Genomic DNA, 23,615 nt, shown 5'->3' on the forward strand with positions numbered 1-23,615 from the left:
TTTTCATGCAGTGCTGTTGAATTTCATAGGTTTCCTTTGTTTAATAGTTGTTCTTTTTTATATTTGTGCAACTTAGATTTACTTTTTTTAATTACTGCAAAATAAAATGTCTTTTCAAAATACTCTTATGCTGTATGAGGCCTCATTTTCTCTTTCTACAGATTATGTGTGTTTCTTTGTCAGTATTTGCTGCTTAAACTGTTTCCTGTAATAAGCTTTTGTGAGACCACGCCACTTGTACAAAGTAAAGAAACCTTGGTTCTCAGGAACCCACCACTCCCTCCCACCACTTCAGAGAAATGATAGGTTTGTGGTCTCTGGTTCCTCACTGACTGGAAAGCCAGTCGAGCTTTTATGTTGTCACTACTTGTGCAAGTGTGTCTGTAGACCATCGTCTCCTCCCCCTTGTGCTCGGTAAGCTGAAGACCGATAGAGCTATTAAAGCACTGTTTGTTTCCTCTCTGTTCTTTTAAAGACCACTGTCACTTCATACCACACCCCCTCACCCCACCCCCATGCCCTGCTTTTGTGACTCTTATACATTAAGCACTGGTATTCCTGCTATCTGCTGTCAGTTTCACAGTTGCACTGTGAACCATCAAGCTGAAGGTGAGTCTTTGCTTATGTGCTTACATCGATATGATCTCTTTCTTCACTAAATGTACGCAGCAATATGTGTATTTGTGTGTGTGCTGGTGGGGGGGTCATATCATTCTGCGTTCTGCAGCAGAAGTAATCGTGTGGTAGAGTTTAGTCATATTGCATCTTTGAAAGCAATGCATTTAAATGTTCAGCGAGTTGCTATGTGTAACTCAAGTCCATTGCAACACGGAGCTCGTTTAAGCGCAAAAGATGCTAAACCACAGTCGTCATAGAAGGTTTGGAGACTCAAAAGCTCTTTAATGAGGAAAAAATACAATAATTCTGGTTTTTAACAAATCCAGTGCAGTAAAAAAAAGAGATCAATGGGTAAGGAGGATGCCACAAGGTGGGAGAGCCACAACAGATAACGTCTGATCACATCTGCAGTCTGACTGTGCAAAAGTCTTGGCCGACCCCTCTTTATAGTTTGCTGTGAAAATAATAAGTAGATGAAACTGAAGTACGTGCAGACATACATGGAAATGCAGTACTTAAGACAAAAACAGATGTTGCAATAAAAAAATATTCCTTAGGAACTGGTGGGGTACAAGGACTGATTGAAAACCACTGTGAAAGCAACAAGTGTCCAAAGAAAACCTTTGAAAGACCTTCAGAAAGCCTGAAGAACTGTATATTTAGCTCCTTGTAAGTAGGTAAGTAACATTTTATTTGTATAGCACCTTTCAAAATAAAAATCACAAAGTGCTTCACAGAAAAGCTGAAACATAAAAGTAAAAATCAACCAAAAGCAAGTTTAAAAAGCTGAGTTTTAAGCTGTTTTTTAAATGAAACCACTGAGTCCACAGATCTCAGGCTCAAAGGAAGGGAGTTCCAGAGTCTGGGGGCCTCAGTTACAAACGCTCTATCGCCGTTCGTTTTCAGCCTCGTATGTTGGACAACCAGCAAGCCCTGATCACTTGACCTCAGGGACCTGCTGGGGATGTACGGATGTAAAAGATCTCTGATATAGGTTGGTGCAGGTCCATGCAGAGCCCTGAATGTCAAAGTCAATTTTACGGGGAGCCAGTGCAACTGGATCAGCAGAGGTGTAGCGTGAGAGTATTTAGAAGACTTGGTCAGAAGCTTTGCGGCAGCGTTCTGAACAACCTGCAGATGATCCACAGAGGCTTTACATGAACACGTGGACAAAGAATTACAATAATCCAAACGAGATGAGACAAATGCATGGATGACCATTTCTAGTTCTGAGCGTGATACAATGGGACTCAGCTTAGCAATATTTTTAAATGTTAAAAACTGGAGCGAACCAACAAATTAGCATGAGTGTCCAAAGTCAGAGCTGAGTCACCAAGGTTCAAGCTTAGGTTTTTTTGAACCAATAACCAGGGACCTCACCAGAAACCAATGAGGTATTGATAATTGTAAGCACAGAGGGACCGACAGACTGAAAGACATTTTTAAACAAAGATCCAGCTAAAATATCAAGAGAGCAGGAGGACGCTTTCATCGAATTAACTCATTTGAGCAGCTGAGATAAGGACGCAGGTAAGAATCTTTCTAAAAGAACAGGCCTAGGTGGAGTTGGGGCAGACAAGACAGACATTATGAACTTTTTCAACAAAGAAAGAAAGAAAATTTTCACAATCTTCATTCAAGGTAATTCGAAGTAATTGAAACAGCAGGTGGAGCAGGAGCAACAATATCACTAATGGTGTCAAAAAGTACCTTGGGGTTACCTCTGCTCGTTGATACTAGGTCTGAGAAATAGGCAGCCCGCGCATCACGAACTGAAGTGTTAAATGCAACTAAAAGGTCCTTTACGTGAAAGAGAGGAGTGTTTTCCTCCATAGTTGCTCAACTTTGCGGCAGGAACGCTTTAAACAGCAAATGTTGTCATTTATCCAGGGGGACGGCTTAGAAAGAGGAGCTAATCTGGTTTCACAGGACAAACGTTGTCTAAAGTAGAGAGACAAGAGTTCTTAAAAAGATTTGTTAGTAAATCCACATCGTTATAAGGAGGTAAAACTAACTTGAAAGCATCAGAAATTTAACAGAGGAATTTGTAATGCGAGAGCTAACCACATGACGAACAGGAGAGAGGGACAGAAAATATATAGAACGCTTAAGACTTTTACACAGTTCTCTATATTTTTGCAGGAGAATTTGCCCAGAACATCAAAAAAGTTTTGGGATAGAACATACTTGTGCCGATCAATGTTGTTCCATGTGTATAAAAAAAAAACCACGATAATAATAAAATCAGGATCGGCTCTTAGCAAACCTCAAGCAACACAACAATTAGTTTTTAAAAGTGTTATTTCAAAATAATCTTAGGCTGACTCCCACTCAATTGTGAAGAAACATTTTAAAATGCTGGAAATGTTGGTTGGACTACTCACAAAACCCGAGAGGCCGACTAATATGAAAAGGGTTCTTTCATTCTCAGTTAGCTAAAGGAAACTTTCAGTGCTCTGAAATTTAACATCTTTGGAGCCAAAGTCAGATCTATATCCTTAGTTTTCTCTTAAAAGATCAAAAGTTTTATATTACCCCCCAAAATAACAACCCCCAAAAAACATCATAGCTGACCTTGTTACAAACGTACCAGCCTTATTTATATATTTAGTACTTTCTAAAACTAAATGCAAGTCAAAGTGTACTGAAATAAAACAATTGGTCCTTACTTAAATAGAGCTTTGAGGTAGACCACAAAAAAGAAGTCTCAAAGCAAGATGTAATATAATCAGTCAGAAGTGAAACTGATCCACTTTGATGATAAGATTTTAAACCACAGGGCTCTGCAGACTACTAAAGCACCAGTAACATCCAGCAACATTAAAATAACGCTATCTTGTCTGAAGCCACCAAATATGCTTTATGTAGGAGAAAAACCTGACTGGAACTTTTCAACAACAAATGCTGTTGTAGTCCTAAGCTATAAAAAAAAATCAGCTTTGAAATACTTTAAAAAGGCCTTAGAGAAGTGACCGAATGCACAATTACACATCTGAAGAGGGCTCACGCATTATTATAGATGATAGATGTTTATCTTGACTGAAATATTGGGGATTAAACAGTGTACAAACAGGAGTCTCTGATTCAGGATTTTTAGAGAGACTGAAAGCTCTGGATTGATTTGGAGAGTTTCAGTCAAGGCTTCCCCAACTGCTGCTGTGACTCAGTGAGCGTAAAGAATAAATACTGCCTAGAGAGTGAGGAGGTTTGCAGTCTCAGAGTTCTTCTGGTTTAAAAATGGAAAACTCGATATCTTGTCAGTGTAGCTGTTCTTTTCTCTGCACTTGCATTTTAAGTTTAGTTAATTTTTCAAAAACGGAAGATGTAAGACAAATTTTTCATGCTCTGTCTTGAAAAATATTTCTTGAATTTATCATTAATTTGCATGTGCTGTTTTATTGCAGTTACATTGTTAGTGTTCATTTTCTTTAAGCGAAGATTTGATATCGTGTCAGGTCTCGTTTAGAATTTAAAAACTGGAAGGAACTCTTTGTGTACTAATAAACATACTTGTTTCTATTTAACTGAAAACCTTCATTTGTTTGTTTGTTTTTAGCGTCCACATCAGCAGCAACATGTTTCAGGTGAACATCTGGATCTGTGCTGGCCTCCTGCTGTCCCTCCCTCACTGCACGTTTCAGTCGTGCACAGACGGGACACCGAAACAGTGCGCCGATGCAGAATTTGCTCCGGGCATCAATTTGGCCGGAGAAGGCTTCGACATCACCAAAATGGAACGTAAAGGGGCCTTCGTGCTCAACATGAATGTGTGGAAACGCAAAGATAAAACATGCATGCTGTGTACCAACCCTTATCTTGAGAACATAAAGCAAAAGCTACCCCTGACAGTGGTGGACTGGAGGGCAAAGCAGTCCTGCAGCGCCAAAGTTTCCACTAAACTTCACAAATCCAGCGAGTCTCTTGTCAGTTCCAGCGTCTCCTCTGTTGAAAACAACTGGAAGACCGATCTAGAAGTTGAAATAAATGACAAAAGTGGCTCTGTTATGCTGGCTGGTACCAATTCTAAACTGGCAGAGTACTCCATGGAGAAAACAAAGAGTGACAAATTCAGCTTCACTAGCCAGAGTGTGTCGTGTGAGTACTACAGGTAAGGAACTCCACCCTTTATGAAATAAATGCGATAGTGTCACACGCTTGTTTTATACTCTTTCTGTCTTTTCTCTCTGTGAACAAGCTACCGAGTGTCAAATACTCCAAAGCTGCACACAGAATTTCGGAAAGCAGTGAAAGATCTTCCCAAATATTACGCCCCAGAATTCAAACAACGATTTTACAAACTGATTGACAACTTCGGTACCCATTACATCACAAAGGTAAAGGAAAATATGTAAACACAGTATCTAATCAATAAAAGTTGGCATTGTAAAAGGAAGTAAACTTTTCTTTATATGTCTTTCATGTATCATCCCAGGTAAAGCTCGGAGGAAGTATTGACTCTGTGACCAGCATCAAGCAGTGTCAGGCCAGCCTGCAGGGACTCAGCTTGGAGGAGGTGGAGCTGTGTCTGGAAGCTGAGGCGTCTGCGAGCATTAAAGCTACAATAAAAGCCGAAACAAAACACTGCCAGAAAGCTTCAGAGAAGTTGGAAAATAAGAACTCTTTCTCCGACCTCTTCAATGACAGGTAGAGAACATTACACACTGATCAACAACAACATCAAAACGTCCTGTCCAATATTCCCCCCCATCAATGACTGATTGGATTGAGACAAGTAATGGGAAAGGCGGGAGCTCGAGTGAACACCTCCAGTGCTTTGTTTAGTCGTTCCTGAGGTTATGTGATGTTGCATTGTCCAGCTTGGCCAGGCTACTTTCAGTCACATGCATGTCTATTTTAAACTACATGATTTCACTTTACCTGAAATGTTTTATCTGTTTTCACCCTTTAACAACTCACGCTAATATTTTCAGCTAAGATTTCGGCACATCTGTTTGAAATAGTCCCCTCTTTTGCAGGTTTACAGATATAAAAGGTGGGCATACCACAGACACAGACCTTCTCTTCTCTGCGGAAAAAAATCCAGCTGCCTACAAGGAATGGCTGGAAACCCTACCAAAAAATCCAGATATCATTTCATACTCCTTAAATTCCCTTCATGAGTTGCTTCCTGCCACAGCCAAAGCCCGGAAAAACCTGCGCTCTGCCATTAGCCATTACATCCTGGAGAAAGGCCTGTGGAGAAACTGCAGCGCTCGCTGTCAGGCTGGGATTAAGAGTGACTCGAGGGATTCCTGCGTCTGCCAGTGCCACAATGACCCCGCCGTGAACCAAGACTGCTGCCCAGCTCGTAAAGGTATGGCACGGGTCATCATAACAGTACAGCGGGCCACTGATCTGTGGGGGGACCATACCACAGCTACAGATGGCTATGTGAAGGTGCACTTTGCTGGAACAGTGGCTCAGCGTACTCCTGTCATTTATAACAACAACAACCCACACTGGGCCACTGTCATCGACCTGGGCACGCAGGATGTCTCATCAATTACCAAATTCAGATTTGAAGTCTGGGACGAGGACAGCAAGTGGGACGATGACCTGTTGGGAGAATGTGAGCCACTTTTGACTTCTGGAGTTACAACCGATCTCTGTCCTCTGCAGCACGGCCAGCTGTTCTACAAAGTGGAAGTGCAATGTGCTCCGAGTCTGACTGGAAAGTCATGCACGGAATATAAACCCACTCCTATTAATCCAAGTCTGAAAAAGCTGTATGTGTCACGCAACACTCATCCTATTCCACCGGCCATCCTGTCAAAAATGGGCGTGTTTGTGGACAAATCAAGCTCATGGAAAAACCAGAGTTTTGCTCGCAAGAGCTTCACGTATGGCATAAAATAACGCGCACTTACGAATTTGGTAAGACTTAAAAGGGAAGATTATTTCTACCTGGGCCAAAGGGGGTGATGTATTGATTTGTTTGGTTATTTATCTGTTTGTCTGTTTTTCAGGACTGAAAACAGATCTCAGGATTCACTTGAAAACCTAACCAGAAGAGACTCGGCTTCGACGTGAAGGATTCGTTCTTTGCTTTCATCTTGCAATTTCTAGACTATACCTTATCCGTCACTAATATTTCTCCATATAGGATCATTTGTGCAATGTTTTAATGTCAGAAAACTGGATTAATATATTCAAATACATTTAATAAATATTTTGTGTTTGTTTATGGATGTATGCATTGTATTCCCTAAAGCCAGTTAGATATGAAGACATTATGTGGCCATGTCTGTTGTAGATCATATAAAAGTTTCTGCTAATCCGGCTCAACCTTAATTTATAATGTTATTATCCCTCATTAATTATGATTTTACCTACATCGTTAGCAAAATGAATTTTACTGCATTCATTTTGAAGCAGTTTATGTGTCAGTTCAAGTATTTGCACAATGTTCCAATATACCATATGTGTTTTATTCTCACTATAAATGGAGCTTTATTATGCACAATAAACATATAATATCTGAACACTTTGTTCTTGTCGATATTTCACCCTGCTTTTGGTGGTAGTGTTTACTTTTTCTTTGGCAATGTCACCTAACTCGAAAAGGGAAGTGGTAAAACTTCCTGTGTGCGGATGAGGTTTCATTGTGTCTATTAAAGAGCACACTATCGCACACAAAATGTTTTGACTCAGAAGCTTCTATTTAGCGTCACTGGGTGATATAATTTATTGGATTAAAACAGAACAAATCATTATTCCAAAACAAAGGGACATATTTCTTGCATTTCACATCCATTTATGTTTATCAATCACCACCAAGCCTTTTTAGCACTGCCAGGAACAAACCCGTGGGTGCTGCAGGTTTGAGAGGAGGGAGACAAGCAGACAGACATCTGGTTTACAGATGTCCGTTCACAGAGAAGGACAAGGTGGATGAGAAGAATGAAACAAAAGACATACAGACATGACAACATAACAAAGTAGAGTAAATCACACAGAAAAGCTCTGCAACCTCATTGGACTGAACACTTTATGGTAATGATCCACTTGAAGAGGTCAGCGTCGTGGGAATTAGCCTGGTTAGACACAGACACAGAGGAAAAGGGGAGAGCACAAAGATCATTAATACGGAAGAGAATCATTAATCACACAAAAAATGTGTGAAAAATGTACAAAACAAGCCCATCCTATGTCTAATTTTCACATTCAAACCCACATAAACCTACATATTCAATAACGATAATTAATAATGACTCAATCACAAACATAAACATATGTGTACAGATTTATTTATTCATGCTTTTATACCATTTTATACTTTCTTTATTAAAACTTCTTTTCTTGTACATAGAATACAAGTTTACGAATAGTTATACAGTTTTCTTTGCACTGAATGGAGCAGCATTTGCTTTTGTCTTAATGACAATTAAATATTCTGATTCTGATACTAATAAAGGGAATTATTGTGCCCATTTCCCGTAAGGTTATTATTGGACTCTATTAGAGTAGCTTTGCATAATTCACAGTTCGAAATAATCCTTATGTATCTTGTGCTTTACCTTGGTGCTCATCCACTGTCTAAGAGCTAAAGTTTTCACCCATCACCTTTGTACAGTTACAAACTAAGCAGGTTCAGCTTTTGTTGCACAGCTGTTCTTTTTCACATGCAACACCCAGAAATAAACATTATACACTCTCGAATACGGCTTATGGTTTAGCTTTCTGGGTAAACATGCAAGAGGTGACACACGTGATGGTGGCAGCAGCGAGGCTTGGGTAATAGGACAATAGGACAGCATACTGTAGCTCAGGAGGACCAAAGTATTCTTGGGTAAGATACTGAACCCCAAGTTCAGATGTGTTTATTGGAGAGTGAATGTGTGTGAGTGCTAGATAGAAGGCATTCACAAGACGTAGAAGAAAAGTGGTGATTCGCCTCTGTCTCAGTATAGTTCAGAGCAGCAGTGTATGTTTGAAAACAGCAGAAGAAGCAGTTTTAGTCACCTCCACCTTAAAGGCCACCGTCCACTTAAGCCAATTTATATATTATTGGCTGCCAGTGGCAGAAAGAAAATCTAGATAGCAAGCAGATGGGCTCGTTTTCCTGTCTGGTTTGTCAGTTAGCCACAGGTATGGCATTAGAAAGACTGGTCTGTCAATCTATTATTGTTCAGTGAGCAGACCTTTTGTGAAGAGGTACCTAAACCAGCCTTTCTATCTGAGTGTAACCATTTTTTTTCACACCCTAAGACTAAGTGAGTAGTATTTGGTAGCTTAATTTAAATATATATCTCTAAGAGAAAAAGTCAGACAAAGGGACACTAACTATAGTCAAACGTGTGACAACTCAAGCGACCTAATGCAGACTGAAGATCTCAACAAAGTTGTTGTTATCTCTCAGTTGCCAAAGGACATGATAGCATATGCCAGGACGAGAAGGCGCTCCTCTCGCTTTAAGCCAACTGTAGCTGACAACCCCTCATAAACAGCAGATTTGCGTCTGAGATGACAATACTGGGAATATCCACTCTCTGACATCACACAGATCAAAGAGTAGAAAACAATTCTCACAAACCAGTGGGAAACCTGAGGTTTTGACTCACGGGTCATACACTGACTTCACTATTTGACCATGTTTAATACAACCATCTGTCACTGTAACAGTAAATATATACGGAGACCCGCAGGGGACATGGGAGAAAAAAAAATTAAGACGGACTTTTGCGAGATCTCGCAAAACTTTTGCAAGATCTCGCAAAACAAACTCGGGATCTCGCAAAACTTTTGCGAGATCTCGCAAAACAAACTCGGGATCTCGCAAAACTTTTGCGAGATCTCGCAAAAGTTTTAGCCGCATTCTTCGGCCTTCAACCTCCCGTTAGCTTCGAGCTAACGGGAGGTCGAGACCTACTACAGCCGGGAGGAACACCGCTTTCCCGGCTTCGAGCCGGCGTCCGAAGAATGCGGCTAAAACTTTTGCGAGATCCCGAGTTTGTTTCGTGAGATCTCGCAAAAGTTTTGTGAGATCCCAAGTTTGTTTTGCGAGATCTCGCAAAAGTCCATCTTAATTTTTTTCCTCCCATGTCCCCTGCGGGGCTCCCTAAATATATGACAGAAAACAAGAAAAAGTGTATTAACTCCACTTTATTAGTTAACCAGACCTTCGTGCACTATTTCTCACCTTTGTATCCGTTACCCAGGGCAGCATTCACTCGATCATATTTGCCAGTCTGCTCTCCTGTTAAGCAATCGGCACAGGTCAGTGTTACAAATTCACTAAAAACGAAACTGTTACATTGAGACAAAGAAATCTAACAGCTATGTGTTAAACCTGGCAAAAAAAGTAGCATTAGAGGACTTAGCTATCACACTATGCAGGTCACATACCTTTCCTAAAGAGGGATATAATGCATAATACATGCAGCTGCACTTTCAGTGTGCAAGCTACTTAAGTAAAAAGAATAACAGTGAATAAGGTTTTTTTTAAACTGCATCACATTTGTGTTGCTATTCTTATTTAAAAAGAATCCAAGTAAAGGACACTAATATTTTGACTCCTGCAAAATCACGTGATTATTATATATGAAGGCATTTTTCAGCACAGTAACATCTGTTGTATGCTGTCTGTTGTGCTGCGATATTGTGCAAAACGACATGACTAATAAGGTAACCAGAAGCAGCAGTAGTGGTAGCTCATCACAAATGAGGAAGTGTCGGTGGTTTTCTTACCCAAAGCATCTTGAGCTGGCCCTAGCTGTGCACCGAACCCTAATAAAACACACACAACAGAAATTACACCTTTAAGGCCAGGACTTGGGACGTACGTATCTGCAAACATGCCAGGAGTACACTCTGAGAATTTAGGAGTACACTGGAAGTACTTTGAGAGAAAGAGTGCATTAAATTGAACCTGCTTGTTGAGCTCCATATCCTGCACCAGGGCCTGAAACAGCACAGAAAAAGGGCAACAATAAAGAGTCAATATCAGGCAGGATCACATAGAAACAGCCCTGCAGCTTATCTGCACTCACAATGCTTCTGATGAGTTTTATTTTTCACTATCTCTGAGGCTTTTGACCTCATTGGTACTGAACTAGAAAAAAAGAAAACCAAAACGACACAGTTTATCTGGCCGCATGGTAACTTTCCACTTTAGAGTTTCTCACACTTTTTTTCTCACCATATTTTGCAGATTTAGCACCTTCAGCTCCAAGACCAAGCTGCTGTGCAGCATACGGATAGCCGCCATCACCTGTGGGCAATGAAAGAAATTGGTTAAATGTGACTATTTAGCAGTTCACTGAGCTTTAATACTGTGATAAACTGACAGGATGTGAGAAAAAGAGAAAATTGTAAGCCTTGTTGATTTATTTGTTTATATACTTTATACTAACAAGTATACCAAGGCTGGGGCTAGGCCAGTTTCATTTTGGTTGCGTGATCATTGTTTATGCAGCATTTCAAGGCCCCTCAAACAAAGATGATGTCCCAATAACCTGCATGACTGGATTTTTCACTTTATAAATTTATAGTGAAGTGAAAAGCGTCCTCATATAACAAGATGCAAAATGACTCGAAGGCAAAAGGGGAAGCCTACGATCTTCATATATGAACAGACTTTCTATGATTATTGAGTTATTTCCTATTACTATACTCATACTTCCAGTTTACAGCAGTTACCCAGTCATTCATCTTAATTAAAACACTGCTGCAGCTGCTGCCCTAACAGTTGAGACCATTCAGATAAAGGCTTATTCGCTCTAGACTTTGATAAACTCTACATCTAAATCATCCCCTCATGCCCAGATCAAGAAATGTAAAGTACACTGTAAAAAAAAAAGATAATTTAAATGAATTTATCAAATAAATTTTACAGAATTTTACTCTTATTCTTAAATACATAAAATATCAATAAAAAATTGTTTGTGAAACAATTAATGTTATGTCAAATGTAAAATAACATGAAAAAATGGTGAGTAATCGTGATTTTTACTGCAGGCTGACTGCTGTAGTATTGTCTGCTTGGCTGTAGAACAACTTTACCAAAATTTAAAATTTTACGTGCTTGTCTTACAACTCAGACATGCAAAATTTATTAAGACTTAGAGAGTTTTCCCTTCCCATTGATGCCGTGTGCTTGCTCAAAGGTGGATCATGTGCTTATTGGGGTATATTTCTAACACTGTAGGGTCTTTAACGTGTAATATATAGGTATTTGAGATAGCTGTGGCACATTTGGGTGATATAAAATGCAATAAAATTGAATGAATGAATTCAAGTTCAGTGTATGGTCACTTTGATTGACAGGTGGATATCATGATAGCTGGCTGTAGCAGTTAGCTGCATGCTGAGCCTCATATCTGCTAACAGGATTGTTTTCTTGAAGTAATTTTATTAGATTTCGCTTTTAAAATGTATAACTTGCAGAATTAATTATATTGGTCCAATAAGTCTGTGGTCATGGTCATTTCTAGCATTTTATTAGCCTGTTATTTAGCACTAATAAACAGATACCTGCCTGTGTGCTTATTGTAAGCTATGCTTGCTAGCATAAGCATATAACCTAGCTTCTGGCCCCAAAACGCCAAAATGGGGACGATGCTAATGTTGAGACTTCAAAATGGGTTCAGAAAACAATGGGTGGCTACATCTATTTCCCTCTTTTATCTACAGTCTATGATTTTTTTTTTCTTTAGTCTGCAGGACTCAGAATAAGCCACATTCATGTACTTGTAATAAAGTCACTAAGTCTGTGTTACATTACATTTTCCTGTTATTTTGTACCATTTGACAAGAAAAAACCTCTTTAGTGCAGGACAAAAATGTCTCTATATAGACAATATCCTGAAAGTGTTTAGTGTAGCGTGAAAGGACATACAATATCTTCCCATGATGTGATGTACTGATCTGAAAAAGTGTAACACTACCTGTTAATAGCATGGTGAAGCTTTTATGATGTGCAAAAGTTTGATATAATATACAATGTTGTGTGGCGCAGGTATTTTGCAATGATTATTGTTGCAGCTATGATATCAAGCTCATGTATCTACTACCTTCCAGTCCAGCAGGAAGCACTGGGGCATTACCATAAGGAGCCTGACCAGCTCCTCCTCCTGCAGGGGGAAGAAGAAAATCAAATGGTCAATCTGACTCATACATCGTCATTTCTCTCTCTTCACCCTTCGACCTCCATGATTAATCAGCAAGCTGTGCACTCTCTACCACTATAGTCTGAGTCACGTGTGGAAACCCACGCTGACAGTTGCCTGACTAATAGCATGACTGAAGGGCGAGGTGCTGTCACCGTTGCTCACCATATTTGCCACCAGTTGATTCCAGGCCTGCCCCAAGTGCTCCTGAAAGAGGACGAGAGGGCTTTTTGAGTCAAGACTTCACACGTCGCAGAAAGCACATGTAGGCATCACTCCTTGCTGGTAAATGCAAGGCTTATGTTCCATGCAGGGTGTTTACTGGTTTGAAATTAAATTCAAACAGATTTGGAGGAGAACAGATGCTTTATATTCTATAACCAAATGCTTTTGAGCCCTTCTGTTTACTTCTGTTGGTTTATGTGAGAGAGTTTCCTTAAATCTCCTACCATAGCCCCCCTGGACCTGTCCAGCATAGCCTCCAGGACTGAGGGCTGAAAAAAGACAAACATAAACACACAGGTCAAACATTCTTGTGTCATTAATCGATTCAACCGATTAACTAGTTGTTAGTTTTAAAAGCATCTACGGGAGCAGGAGGGCAGAAACCACCAGATTTAACTGGTCAGCTTCAATAAATCAGAGACAATAGCTACACCCAGTGGATGAAAAAAATCACACTGAGCATATTAGAGGAAGCCGTTTCTATTGACATCTACTTTGTCAAGCTATCCAGTATCATGGGTTAAGCCTCTAAAGGTTAGTGCCATCACTCCTCACGGGTTTTTTAAGCAGGTTATCGCTCCTCAGAACTGTTACCTTCACTCTTCCCTGCTTTTTTCTCAGCACCATCGGCTAACTCTGCAGGGTAAGCAAGGTCTGAAACATAGTACTAATTAGCACTAATTATGTTGTATATGTCGAGAGCTAGACTGACTTTCACAACACATTTTGCTCCAGTAATATTCAGGCTTCACTCACCAGCTCCATAGCCATCACCATTCCCGTAACCTGTTGAGAGGAGAAATGTAGAAGCACTTAAAAGATTGCAGTTATACATGAAAGAGAGGGGAAAAAATTCAAGTCTGTGATCGTGCTAGACAAAGCTTTTGCAAAACTGCCTCAGCCTACAGTGAAACACAAAAGTAACGCCAACAAAGAAAAAGTCCATCTTGACTGAATATCAACAGCTTTGATGCAGGCTGTCTTTGACACCAAGCAGAGTGACGAATGATTCTCTGCCAGTGCATGATGTATACTTCTCTAACTTGCTGAACTTACCCAGGCCGTTCCCTGCCACAGCACCAAGATATCCTGTTGCTCCATCACCATAACCTGTAATAAAACACATTCACTGTTTACTTAATGGGATGATGAGTATGATGTATAGATTTAAGTCTCTATATAGATTTACATGACTGAAGTTTACCTAAATATAAGTCTTTTTTCTTGCATGTAAAAAAGAACAACTGTATATTAACAGGAGAGTTTAAAGATGGCTGACACGTTGATTGTTTTACTTGTTTTTGTCTCTTACTTATTAATCATTCATCTGAAAGGAAACCTCTGGTGTGACCTTGAACGTAAGGTAGAGATTTTTTTCTTTACCTCCTCACATACAACTGACAAGCAAATGATTGGTTTACAAGGCAAAGTAGGAGTTATGTTGTCTGGCTTTGAGGCCTTACCTCCATTCACTTCTTTAAAAACAAAATTCGAGTAGGCAAATTACTTTGTATTTTCTTATCAAGCATATCCTCAAGTCTTTTCTGACAAGCTTCTACATCTGCACAGGACCCCGGGGTCTGTGGGAGAGACCCATGAATAGGCCTCCATTTCTTTGCCATGAGTTTAACTGACAGCCTCTGTTTAAATTAAAGGCAGTAGCCAAACAGCTTAGCACACAGACTGAGAAACACCTGATTATTAAGATAGTCTGGAAATTTACTGGCTAGTCTGGTGAGACAACAGCCTGTTTGGGGGCATGTCCGTGAGATCATTGTCAGTGGCTAGTTGTTTGCATGTCAGCAAATGCACGTTTTCTTTTGTTTTATACATGAACTATTTACCTGCATATAACCAAAGACTGTGCAACTGTGACTGGGCAACAGAATTTGGTGTGAAAACAGACTATAAACCAGACCAGAAAGCTTCCACCAGAAATGTTTTTCCTTGCCTACATGTGTTCCATGCATACAAGGATAGGGCCACACCTCTTGATCTTTGAATAAATGTCACCACATCTCTATTGACTCAGTAACTACAGTGGTCCAAACCTCCTCTGGAATGAAGAGCGACACAAAAACTGTGTGCCGGGATCTTCGTGTCCTGGGTGTCTATGGTTGAGCAGCTCCTGTAGGTGTAACGGGTAAGCTGGCCTAGTAATTTGGTTCAGATAGTGTAACTGTGACCCAAAGGTGCTTTCAAATTGCATCCAAATTATTATCTAGCAGGCCAAGAAAGCATCCTGCTAAAAGTTTTAAACTGTTCAGTGAAGCCTGGGGAAATGATGCCGACAGAGACCAAATAAATATGTTACAGCCTTACCAGTCGACTTTCCTGCAACACCTTGGGGATAACCACCCTGCCCAAGTGCAGCAGCAGCTAAAATGTAAAAAAAATTTTTAGATGAACAGGATGAAACACAGAATATGAGATGCAAAACATAATTTCTTATCTCCAAGCAAAGAAAAGACAAAATAAGGAAAATTTACATGCATACCTCCAAGTTTTCCAGCTGCTCCACCCAAATACGCTCCCTGTCCCAACCCTGCTGGCAACACATCGGAAGTCTTTACCAAAGTTGTAAACCTACCTCTCCATCTGCTAAAAACAGCAGCTAGTCTTCATGAATTATGTGTCATTGCCCAGCATTACCTGCTCCATAACCCAAAGCCCCCAGGCTTGCTCCCATGTAGTTTCCCGCTCCACCAGCATAACCTGAGGAGAAGGTAAACAAGCTCAGCAAAATCACCCGAGATTTACTTTAGGCTAAATGCACTTCACTTTTCCTTTCCTTACATAATAAAGACAGTTATGGAACGCTTTTTCAACCTCATCAGGCCATAAATGTCTTCATCTTTGTCAGACTTGTATTGGGAGATCCTCTCCACTGGACTGAGTCCTAAAAACCACAACGACCACCTAAAATCACTCCCTAAGTCACAGATACCCAGATGAAAGACTGAGGTATTTGGGATTTTTTATGTTTTACTATTGCTCCCAGCAAAACAAGTTATACATTCCTGGGTTCCAATCTGGATAAATATGAGTTTAGATATGGTCTAATTTGATTAATAAAGACTCCAGCAATATTATTACACACAGACAGTAAACCACACACAAAACCCGGCTGTAAGAAGGAAGAATGTACATGTGACATATATTGTTTTAGAGTTAAATTTCATACAAAACGAGAAAACATAAAAACAAATGAACAACTCAAAGCTCCTCCCAGCACTCGATGTAGTATGATCAGAAGCCTGTTACCAAGAACAATGCAAATCTCTTACTGGAATGCACATTAGCATAAAAAACAGGCTGAAGCCACACTGGTTTCAGTTTTGTGTCGTGTAGCAGCTTCTGGATTTGAACATGGAAACTAAAATCTAATCAATGATCACTGCTCTCACCAGTGATTAAATCTTGAATTTCCCTCAGTGCAATGCCCAGATTGACTATTTTCAGTATCACTGGCAACTGCAGCCCAAGAGATCTAAGCTACTAAGATAACAAACAGCTGTTTACTATGGCTCAAGCGGTGTGCACTGCATGTGTTTTGACTTTCCTACAAAATGCAAAGATATCCAAACAGACTTGAAGGTGCATCAGAGCTGAAAGCCAAAATCACAAACCTTCACCAAACCGAGGTTAGAAGTCATGATTCAAGGTTTTCCAAGGTGATTGCTCCACTGCCTTGCAGCTTATATTTATCATGTTAATATGTAATTATTGTGTGTTATATATAACGCAGTCTAATTTGTTTATTTATTTTTTGGTTAATTTGCAAACTAAATATGAACATCTGAAAAAAACAACACTTTTAGTTGAGAAAAGGTTTTCTGGCCAAAGCTTGACTGCTTTCATGCAGGGTTTGACCATCATTAAATAGCATCGATAGTTTTTGGTTGCATACACTTGGCTACTTAATCATAACGCATTAAAATATTTAGGTGTAACTGGGGTGAAAACAGCTCAGTCGCTAGTTTTTCAGCATGAATTTTACATTTGGTCACATTAGAAGAGGGAAAACCTTTCAAAAGTGCCTCTTTTGTTTGACTAGTTCAACTTTTTTAAGCCAAAAAATTTGAACTTGGATTTTGGCAGAACTATACTGGCAATTAGAGTCACTAGTTTAAAAGACTGACTTGGTAAAGTGTTTTGTTTGACTAGTACAGCAAAAGTCTCAATGCCAACTAGCAGAGGAAACTAAAGTCTGTTTAAAAGCATAGACATCACACAAACAACAATCTGAAAGCCAGTCTCAGAAATATGAAATTGTCTCTCAAAAATCTCAAGAACGGACCACAGACAGACAGATATGAATCAAAAAAGACATTTAGATGGTGAAAAAGCTTTGCTCTTACTTGGAGTCTGGGCATTCCTCCCAGTCTGCCCTGGGATAGGGAGGGCTTTTGGCTTTTTGACATCATGTTCAGTTTGGGAATTCTGTTTAGCACTCTGATCATCTCCATTAAAGCCTGGAGCTTCCTGTCCATCTCCTCTATTAGAGGCACTGCCTACACTTAGGGTTCCACTAGTACCTGGGATCACTGCTCCATAGCGCCTTCCTCCTTTTGCTGGAAGGTTTGCAGTACTATATCTGCCATCTTGTACCGTAACAGTCCCACGGATTCTGATTCCATTTGCGTTTTCAGCTAAAAGTCCTTTGACGCACTGCCTGTCTGCCACAGCAGAGAAATAATCTCTTATTCTCTGATCCAGTGGAGTCGCGTAAATACGTCTTCTTACATCCTCAGCTTCTGAAAAAGGTAGTCGAGAGGTTTTGTCTTTTTCTTTTTGTGACGTCGTGCTACCAAGATGTCTGAGTTCTTCACCAAGATGCGGCTGAGCCACTGAACTTTGACCCTTTTGAATTCCTGAACCTAAGCGATTGTTTTCTAGTAAATTAATAGGAGATCCACAGTTTTCCACTCGCTGATTTTCACGTTTGGATGAATCATAGTCTCGGGCACTCTGAGATGAATAAGAACCCAGACTTTGGATGTTGTCTTTATCAACAGGCAGTTGTCTTCTCGGACCTCCAGCTCCCAAAATGACTTCATGATTTGGGGCCAGCTTTCTTTTGGGTATTGCAGGGTGGTTACTTTGTCCTTGATCAGTAGGTGTTGTGTGTCCAAGACTCGATGACTGGACTGTTGAATCAAAGCTTTTGACCTCCTGCTTTCCAAACGAGTCTAGACCTCTGATTTTTTCTCGTTTAAGATCTTGAACAGCTTGACCCTGACTGGCCATCTCAGGTCCAACCAAATGTTCTGCAGACACACCTGGCAGAGAGATATCAGCATGCATTCACAACTTCATCTCACCTCAGAGACAACAGTGTTTCTTTGAGGTCCAGCAGCACACTGTAGCAGCAAACTTCAAGCCTTTCTTTGAAGTTTGTAATATAAATCGGAGCATCCACAGAAAAATCAGAACCAAACCAAGGATAGAATCAGTGGGAACTCAGACAGACTTACACATTCATTTAGAGTAATGACACCAGCACATAAAACATGACATGACAACACATTGCTTCCATCACAAATTGTTGAAATGTCAAAAAACACACCAGCGTTCAAGCACAAGACAAAAGGATATCCTGACTCGAGCAACATCTGTGTATGACACACAAAAACGGAGCTGAGTGGGCATGAAAGCAGAAGCCTGCAGTCCACAGCAAAACCAACTGAAATTTTTCTGATTCTTAAAGTGAGGTTTTACTCATAATATGTGTTTAAACTACAAGCATATTTACATTTACTATGAGCCAGAACCAGAGTCACCAAGCAGTTTTAAAACATATCTCAAAGGCAAAAAACAAATAAAGTGTGAGTGTGAGTAATTTCTTATTTTGCCTTTAAACCATGTGTGTGCAGCATAAGGAATAATATGGTGGGGGCTGGAGTGGTGGAGAGGAAGGAAGCCAATGTGGAAGTGTCTTAAAATTGCATTCTTTCTAATACCTCTAATACCTGGCAGTGATGCTTCTGGTTGCATAAAAGCTTAGGGTTACAAAAAAGTCTATGGGAAAATGGCCCTCACTCATTTGCTCCCTTGCTGACAAAAACATATATTTTAATTAGTAAATTCTTGCTGTTCTAACAACCACAAATGAGGACAAGTCATTGGCTAACAACATGTCAGCCACAAGTCATCAGCCAATGAGCATTTGGTGATCTCAGTCAGAGCTTTCTCAGGACATCTGGTTTCGAAACACTAGGCTGAAAGAGCCAGGAAGTCATGCAACATGCAGTCAAGATGAAACACCAATAGACACGATGAACTGTGCGCACAAAATAAAACAGACCAGCTTCAGATGATAGTAAAATAGATACAGATGATCTGTTTTCATGCACATAAAGACATGAAATCAACATCAATAGCAGTGAATCACAAGTCAGCAAAGATGAAGACAGACTGATTACACAGAAACACCACAGATTTTACACCTGCACGGGTGAAACCCATAAAGCAGATGTCACTGATAACAGCAGCATCGCAGGCCAGCGTATTACAGTTTAGGAGGGTTTTTTTTTTTTGCAAAGACACAATTTCTGCAAAGTGCTTGTGTCACAGATGTGGGCGTATTATTATTGTACTGGATAATGTATTAAGACAGCTTCTGAGAAACAATCTCTGCTGATCAGCTTGATAAGGCTGATGTTTATGCATGCCTCTGCATCAAGTCTGGCAACAGGCCTAAAACAGTTCAAAGCTAAAAGAACAGGACATCACATGAAACATAGTTCATCACTTACCTGGTCGTGCTCCAAGATAGCCAATGCCCCCTAAAGATCCATATCCTGGCAAGGAAACAAAAACAGCTCATCTTTAAATAAATCAGCACTGGGGTTACGTCACTGACATCCTGGGTTTCTCTCAATACTACAAGGACACATAATCCATTAGCTGAGATGCAGTCTGCCCCATATACCATGTCCACTGACAGGTTGACAGGGTCCAACTTATTGTGTTTATTAAACCAATTTCTTTACTCTCATTTGTGCATACAGCACAAGGAAACAAAAGTGTTTACCTGGAAGTGTTCCCAAGCCAGCACCATAAGCTGAAAAGTCCCAAAAACACAGAGTTAATATTTCTTTACAAAGATCCCTGCAGCTGCTATCCAACCGTTTGTTAGATTCATCCTCATCCTTGCTGTGTAATATCTGTAAAAGGTGTGACATGAGTTGTAGCAGTTCAACCTTTCACAAAACTGGTTGCATCTTAGCCTTCTTGGTTTTCTGCCAGGATTTGCATGCAATACAGGCTGCCAAGATTTCTGCTGCTAGGTGTGAGCACAACTAAAAATAACCCCAATCTTGCACCAGACCACACTGGGAGGCTTAATATCTTAAGTACTGAGAAAATAATTGGTCGCATTGTTAATATGATAATTATGATGAATCATAAGAGTAAAAAAAATGTATAAGGTAATTTGCAAATCAGAACAGTGAGGGTAAAGTTTCAACAACCTTGACATATGTAACACATGTAAGCAGCACACATAGTTATTTATTTCGAGTAATAAATAACGACCAATAACAAAAACACAAAGTAAAGTAAATGGCTCCCTAAAGAAGAAGATATATAAATAGGGCCTATTAAGTCTTTCTTTATATATCAGTCTTACCACGTTTTCCTCCCTGGCCCAATCCCAGTCCCAGTCCGTTTGTGAGCCCAGCCCCCAGCCCCATTCCTGGGCCCAGACTGGCACCTAAAGCCACAGGGAAAATTTATCATACATTTTTAATAAACTATTATTTATTTCATGAACTAGACTGACCACATCCAAGAGAAAAGAATGAAAAAGTATGCTGTGAGGGTTTGAGTGTGTACCATAGGCTCCCTGGTTTCCATATCCACCTTGCATCAGACCAGCTCTTCCTCCTAATCCAAGAGATCTGTAGCCTCCTGAGGGCACAATGAAAATAATACATATACAGAATATAGTTAAAGTTATAGTTAAAGAATATAGTTTTTAAACCAGGTGCATCAACAGAATCTTTCTGTGCATAGTAAATCCCAAGTAATATCATGGTCAAAAACATCTTTAAAAACTGTGTGATGGATCCCTTTTAAACAGGAGAAATTGTTTTTGCATGTTTGATTTTCTCACCAACACCAAGCTGGGCTGCAGGATAACGTCCAACTGAAATATTTAACAAAGTAAAAGTTTAAATATCCCCCCTGTATGGTTAAAGAGACATAAGAGGCAGAAAATCAAGCAGATTAAACCTACTTCCAGTCTTCATTGCTTTGTTGCCATATCGGCTACCCAGTGCTCCAAGGGCACCAGTAACTGAGAGGAAACAGAAAAATTATTTTACACTTTGCTTTTTTTTAAATATTACTTTAGCTATTACAGTTTTGACCAAAATAATTGCCATTAAGATTTTTACCATAATTTAGCAGCCCTAGTCACTCATAGAGTTAATGCCCATCGAAGGAATAGACTACAATATGTGCATTTGTGCATCCAAAGACACAAATCAGCCAGAACATTGCTAATGTATGCTGTATGAAAGACTTACCTCCAGGTTTCACGCCGCCGATTCCCACACCTCAATAAAACAAAACAAAAAAAGACACAAAACCGGAAAACAGTTAAAGGCACATAAGAAAATTTCAGAGTTTAAGGAAACAGTGTATTTAACCTGTTATTTTTGGTCGAAATGGATAGTTTCCCCCTTTGTAACAGAGTTGTATCAATTTTTTATAACTTACCCAACACATAGGGGCGTGGCTTCCAGTAATGGGCCTCAGTGCCTCTAATTTGAGTCACTGAACTCCATCATGTTTACACTGTTGGTGCCTTTTGCAGCATTTTTAATGGATTTATCTGACAAATATTACAACCTGTGCTGTGGTACAGACTCTCCAAGAAATTTTGACAATTTTTTTGCCAGTTTTAACAATTTTTTTTGTGCTAAATTATTATTGGTCTGTTGTTTAGCACTAATTATGATATAAAATGTGTCCGTGCATTGCAGCGATACTGATGATTTAAGACATTTGGAGTTCAAAATCACAGAATGATGTCACAGTGGCTGTCCATCCTTTATATACAGTCTGTGTGTGTGTGTGTGTGTGTGTGTGTGTGTGTGTGTGTGTGTGTGTGTGTGTGTGTGTGTGTGTGTGTGTGTGTGTGTGTGTGTGTGTTTAAATTAATTAAACATTGAAATAACTTAAAAACAATTTAAAAACGTATAAATACCTCTGGCTGGAAGCACCCTCCCCCAGGAAACACTTTGAGGTTTAACCCCTGAAACATTAAAAAAATGTGAACAGTTTTTCACAGTCACCATGGTTACAGCCTATCAAACACCAAACAGTGTAATGATAACAATACTGTTGTGTTAGTCAATAAATCTGTGATTTATAGTTAATTATACTTATATTTCTAATGAATCTAACTTATAATAAAAGTGAGTGAAGATGGTGAGAGTCTGTAGCCACATATGTACCAAAAACAAAAAGAACAACTACAAAATGTTTTATTGAGAGGATATGAATATTTCACCTACAAATATCAGGATATCTATTGGGAGACCTAGAGATTTATTTTCGTCCCGCTATTTTCACTTTATGCAACTGATTAAAAAATGCAGATAAGGAAAATATGATATGCATAACTGTAAAATACATATTTGTTTCACAGATTTACTGCATGAACTTTTTTTAAAGGACATTAGAGGTCCTTCAACAAAAGCATTATTTGTTTTGTTTTTTATTTAAATTTTGAATTTTAGGCCAACACTATCACTGTGTAGGAGACTCAAAAGATGACCTTAAAACTGTGGGAATTACAGTTTAGATGTCAGTTGAGGATTACATCAGTAGTGGAACCTGATTGGACTAAAGGTGCGAGACAGACAGATATCCACTGATGCGACCAGAGCACGAGATCAGATACAGCGCCAGTGTGGAGCCTGTTAGTTCTTCTCACAGTTGGATGTGACATTTTGCCTGCTTATGCCACCTTTTCATTGCATCCTTTGAATCAGTGAAATTAGATCATATAAACCAAAGCAACTTGGCGATTACTCTGCTGTTGGAGCCCAGAGTCCATGCAGTCCTCCCCTCAGTCTCAAAGAGATGAGATCTAACAAGTGAGTGAGAGGGACTCACTAAAGATGCTGATTCATCGGGACTTTAACTTGGACCAAAATATGATATGATCTAATTCATTTGTCAGCTAAAGATACAATTCATCTTGACGCTAGACAAAATGAATTCAATTTTGACTAAATAAAAAAGCTTTTTTGTGCAGCATTTCTTTAGATCATGTTAAATATCAACATTAATTATTTTTCTTCCAACTAAATTTAGTAACTTCTTTACATTAAGTTGGATTATGCCAGTTAGACTTATATTAATCTTTGTGCAATTCCAATTCCAATGTTTTTAAAGCAGCAAACACAATAATTAAAACATGAATGAATACTTTTGTGTTAAAGCTCATGGATCTAAACCATTACAAATGTAAAAAAAAAAAAAGGCCAAGAAAAATAGTTCATAAAACTTTAGACTTTGTCCCGTGAGTTTCTTACCGCCTTGCAGAGTTTGCTGAGCCAACCAGAGAACCAGCGAAGTCTGGAGCAGAGCTCGAGCCAGCATGATGGAGGAGGCACTGTGCAAAAACCAGCAGCACTTAAAGAGAAG

At 39.5% G+C, this 23,615-nt stretch overlaps 2 protein-coding genes across 4 annotated transcripts; one reads left to right on the plus strand and one right to left on the minus strand.

Moving 5' to 3' along the window:
* The first annotated feature begins 515 nt into the window (after positions 1-515).
* On the plus strand, positions 516-6,649 carry LOC113020321 (perforin-1-like). 2 transcript variants are annotated; one of them, XM_026164174.1, is made up of 7 exons: positions 516-609; positions 1,176-1,287; positions 4,175-4,726; positions 4,814-4,952; positions 5,051-5,262; positions 5,595-6,492; positions 6,585-6,649. In XM_026164174.1, the coding sequence occupies exons 1-6, from the start codon at positions 516-518 to the stop codon at positions 6,472-6,474; spliced, it is 1,989 nt and encodes a 662-aa protein (XP_026019959.1). In that variant the 3' UTR covers positions 6,475-6,492; positions 6,585-6,649. The 2 variants fall into 2 exon arrangements, with proteins under 2 accessions (XP_026019959.1, XP_026019958.1); XM_026164173.1 differs by lacking the exon at positions 516-609 and having other exon boundaries at positions 1,233-1,295.
* A 939-nt stretch (positions 6,650-7,588) lies between these two features.
* LOC113020319 (glycine-rich cell wall structural protein 1.0) lies at positions 7,589-23,615 on the minus strand. 2 transcript variants are annotated; one of them, XM_026164171.1, is made up of 23 exons: positions 23,504-23,615; positions 22,168-22,215; positions 21,485-21,514; positions 21,193-21,252; positions 21,070-21,102; positions 20,790-20,864; positions 20,584-20,667; positions 19,987-20,016; positions 19,709-19,753; positions 17,312-18,232; positions 15,603-15,665; positions 15,448-15,495; positions 15,273-15,329; positions 14,007-14,060; positions 13,707-13,736; positions 13,175-13,219; positions 12,891-12,932; positions 12,630-12,689; positions 10,757-10,828; positions 10,487-10,519; positions 10,306-10,344; positions 9,758-9,814; positions 7,589-7,652 (listed from the first exon to the last, which is right to left on the minus strand). In XM_026164171.1, exons 1-23 carry the CDS (start codon positions 23,568-23,570, stop codon positions 7,648-7,650), a joined length of 1,998 nt encoding a protein of 665 aa, XP_026019956.1. In that variant the 5' UTR covers positions 23,571-23,615; the 3' UTR covers positions 7,589-7,647. The 2 variants fall into 2 exon arrangements, with proteins under 2 accessions (XP_026019956.1, XP_026019957.1); XM_026164172.1 differs by lacking the exon at positions 17,312-18,232.

Source organism: Astatotilapia calliptera, chromosome 4 (genome assembly GCF_900246225.1).
Source record: "Astatotilapia calliptera chromosome 4, fAstCal1.2, whole genome shotgun sequence".
NCBI lineage: Eukaryota > Metazoa > Chordata > Actinopteri > Cichliformes > Cichlidae > Astatotilapia > Astatotilapia calliptera.

Excerpts from the sequence above, each read along its gene's own strand:
- LOC113020321 (XM_026164174.1), top strand. The coding sequence starts at position 516 with ATGCCCTGCTTTTGTGACTCTTATACATTAAGCACTGGTATTCCTGCT. Across the intron at positions 4,727-4,813 it reads GTGTCGTGTGAGTACTACAG|CTACCGAGTGTCAAATACTC; the intron begins GTAAGGAACTCC and ends TCTGTGAACAAG. Across the intron at positions 5,263-5,594 it reads TCCGACCTCTTCAATGACAG|GTTTACAGATATAAAAGGTG; the intron begins GTAGAGAACATT and ends CCTCTTTTGCAG.
- LOC113020319 (XM_026164171.1), bottom strand. The coding sequence starts at position 23,570 with ATGCTGGCTCGAGCTCTGCTCCAGACTTCGCTGGTTCTCTGGTTGGCT. Across the intron at positions 15,496-15,602 it reads GGCTTTGGGTTATGGAGCAG|GGTTGGGACAGGGAGCGTAT; the intron begins GTAATGCTGGGC and ends TGTTGCCAGCAG. Across the intron at positions 10,829-12,629 it reads GCTTCCTGCTGGACTGGAAG|GTGATGGCGGCTATCCGTAT; the intron begins GTAGTAGATACA and ends CATTGCCCACAG.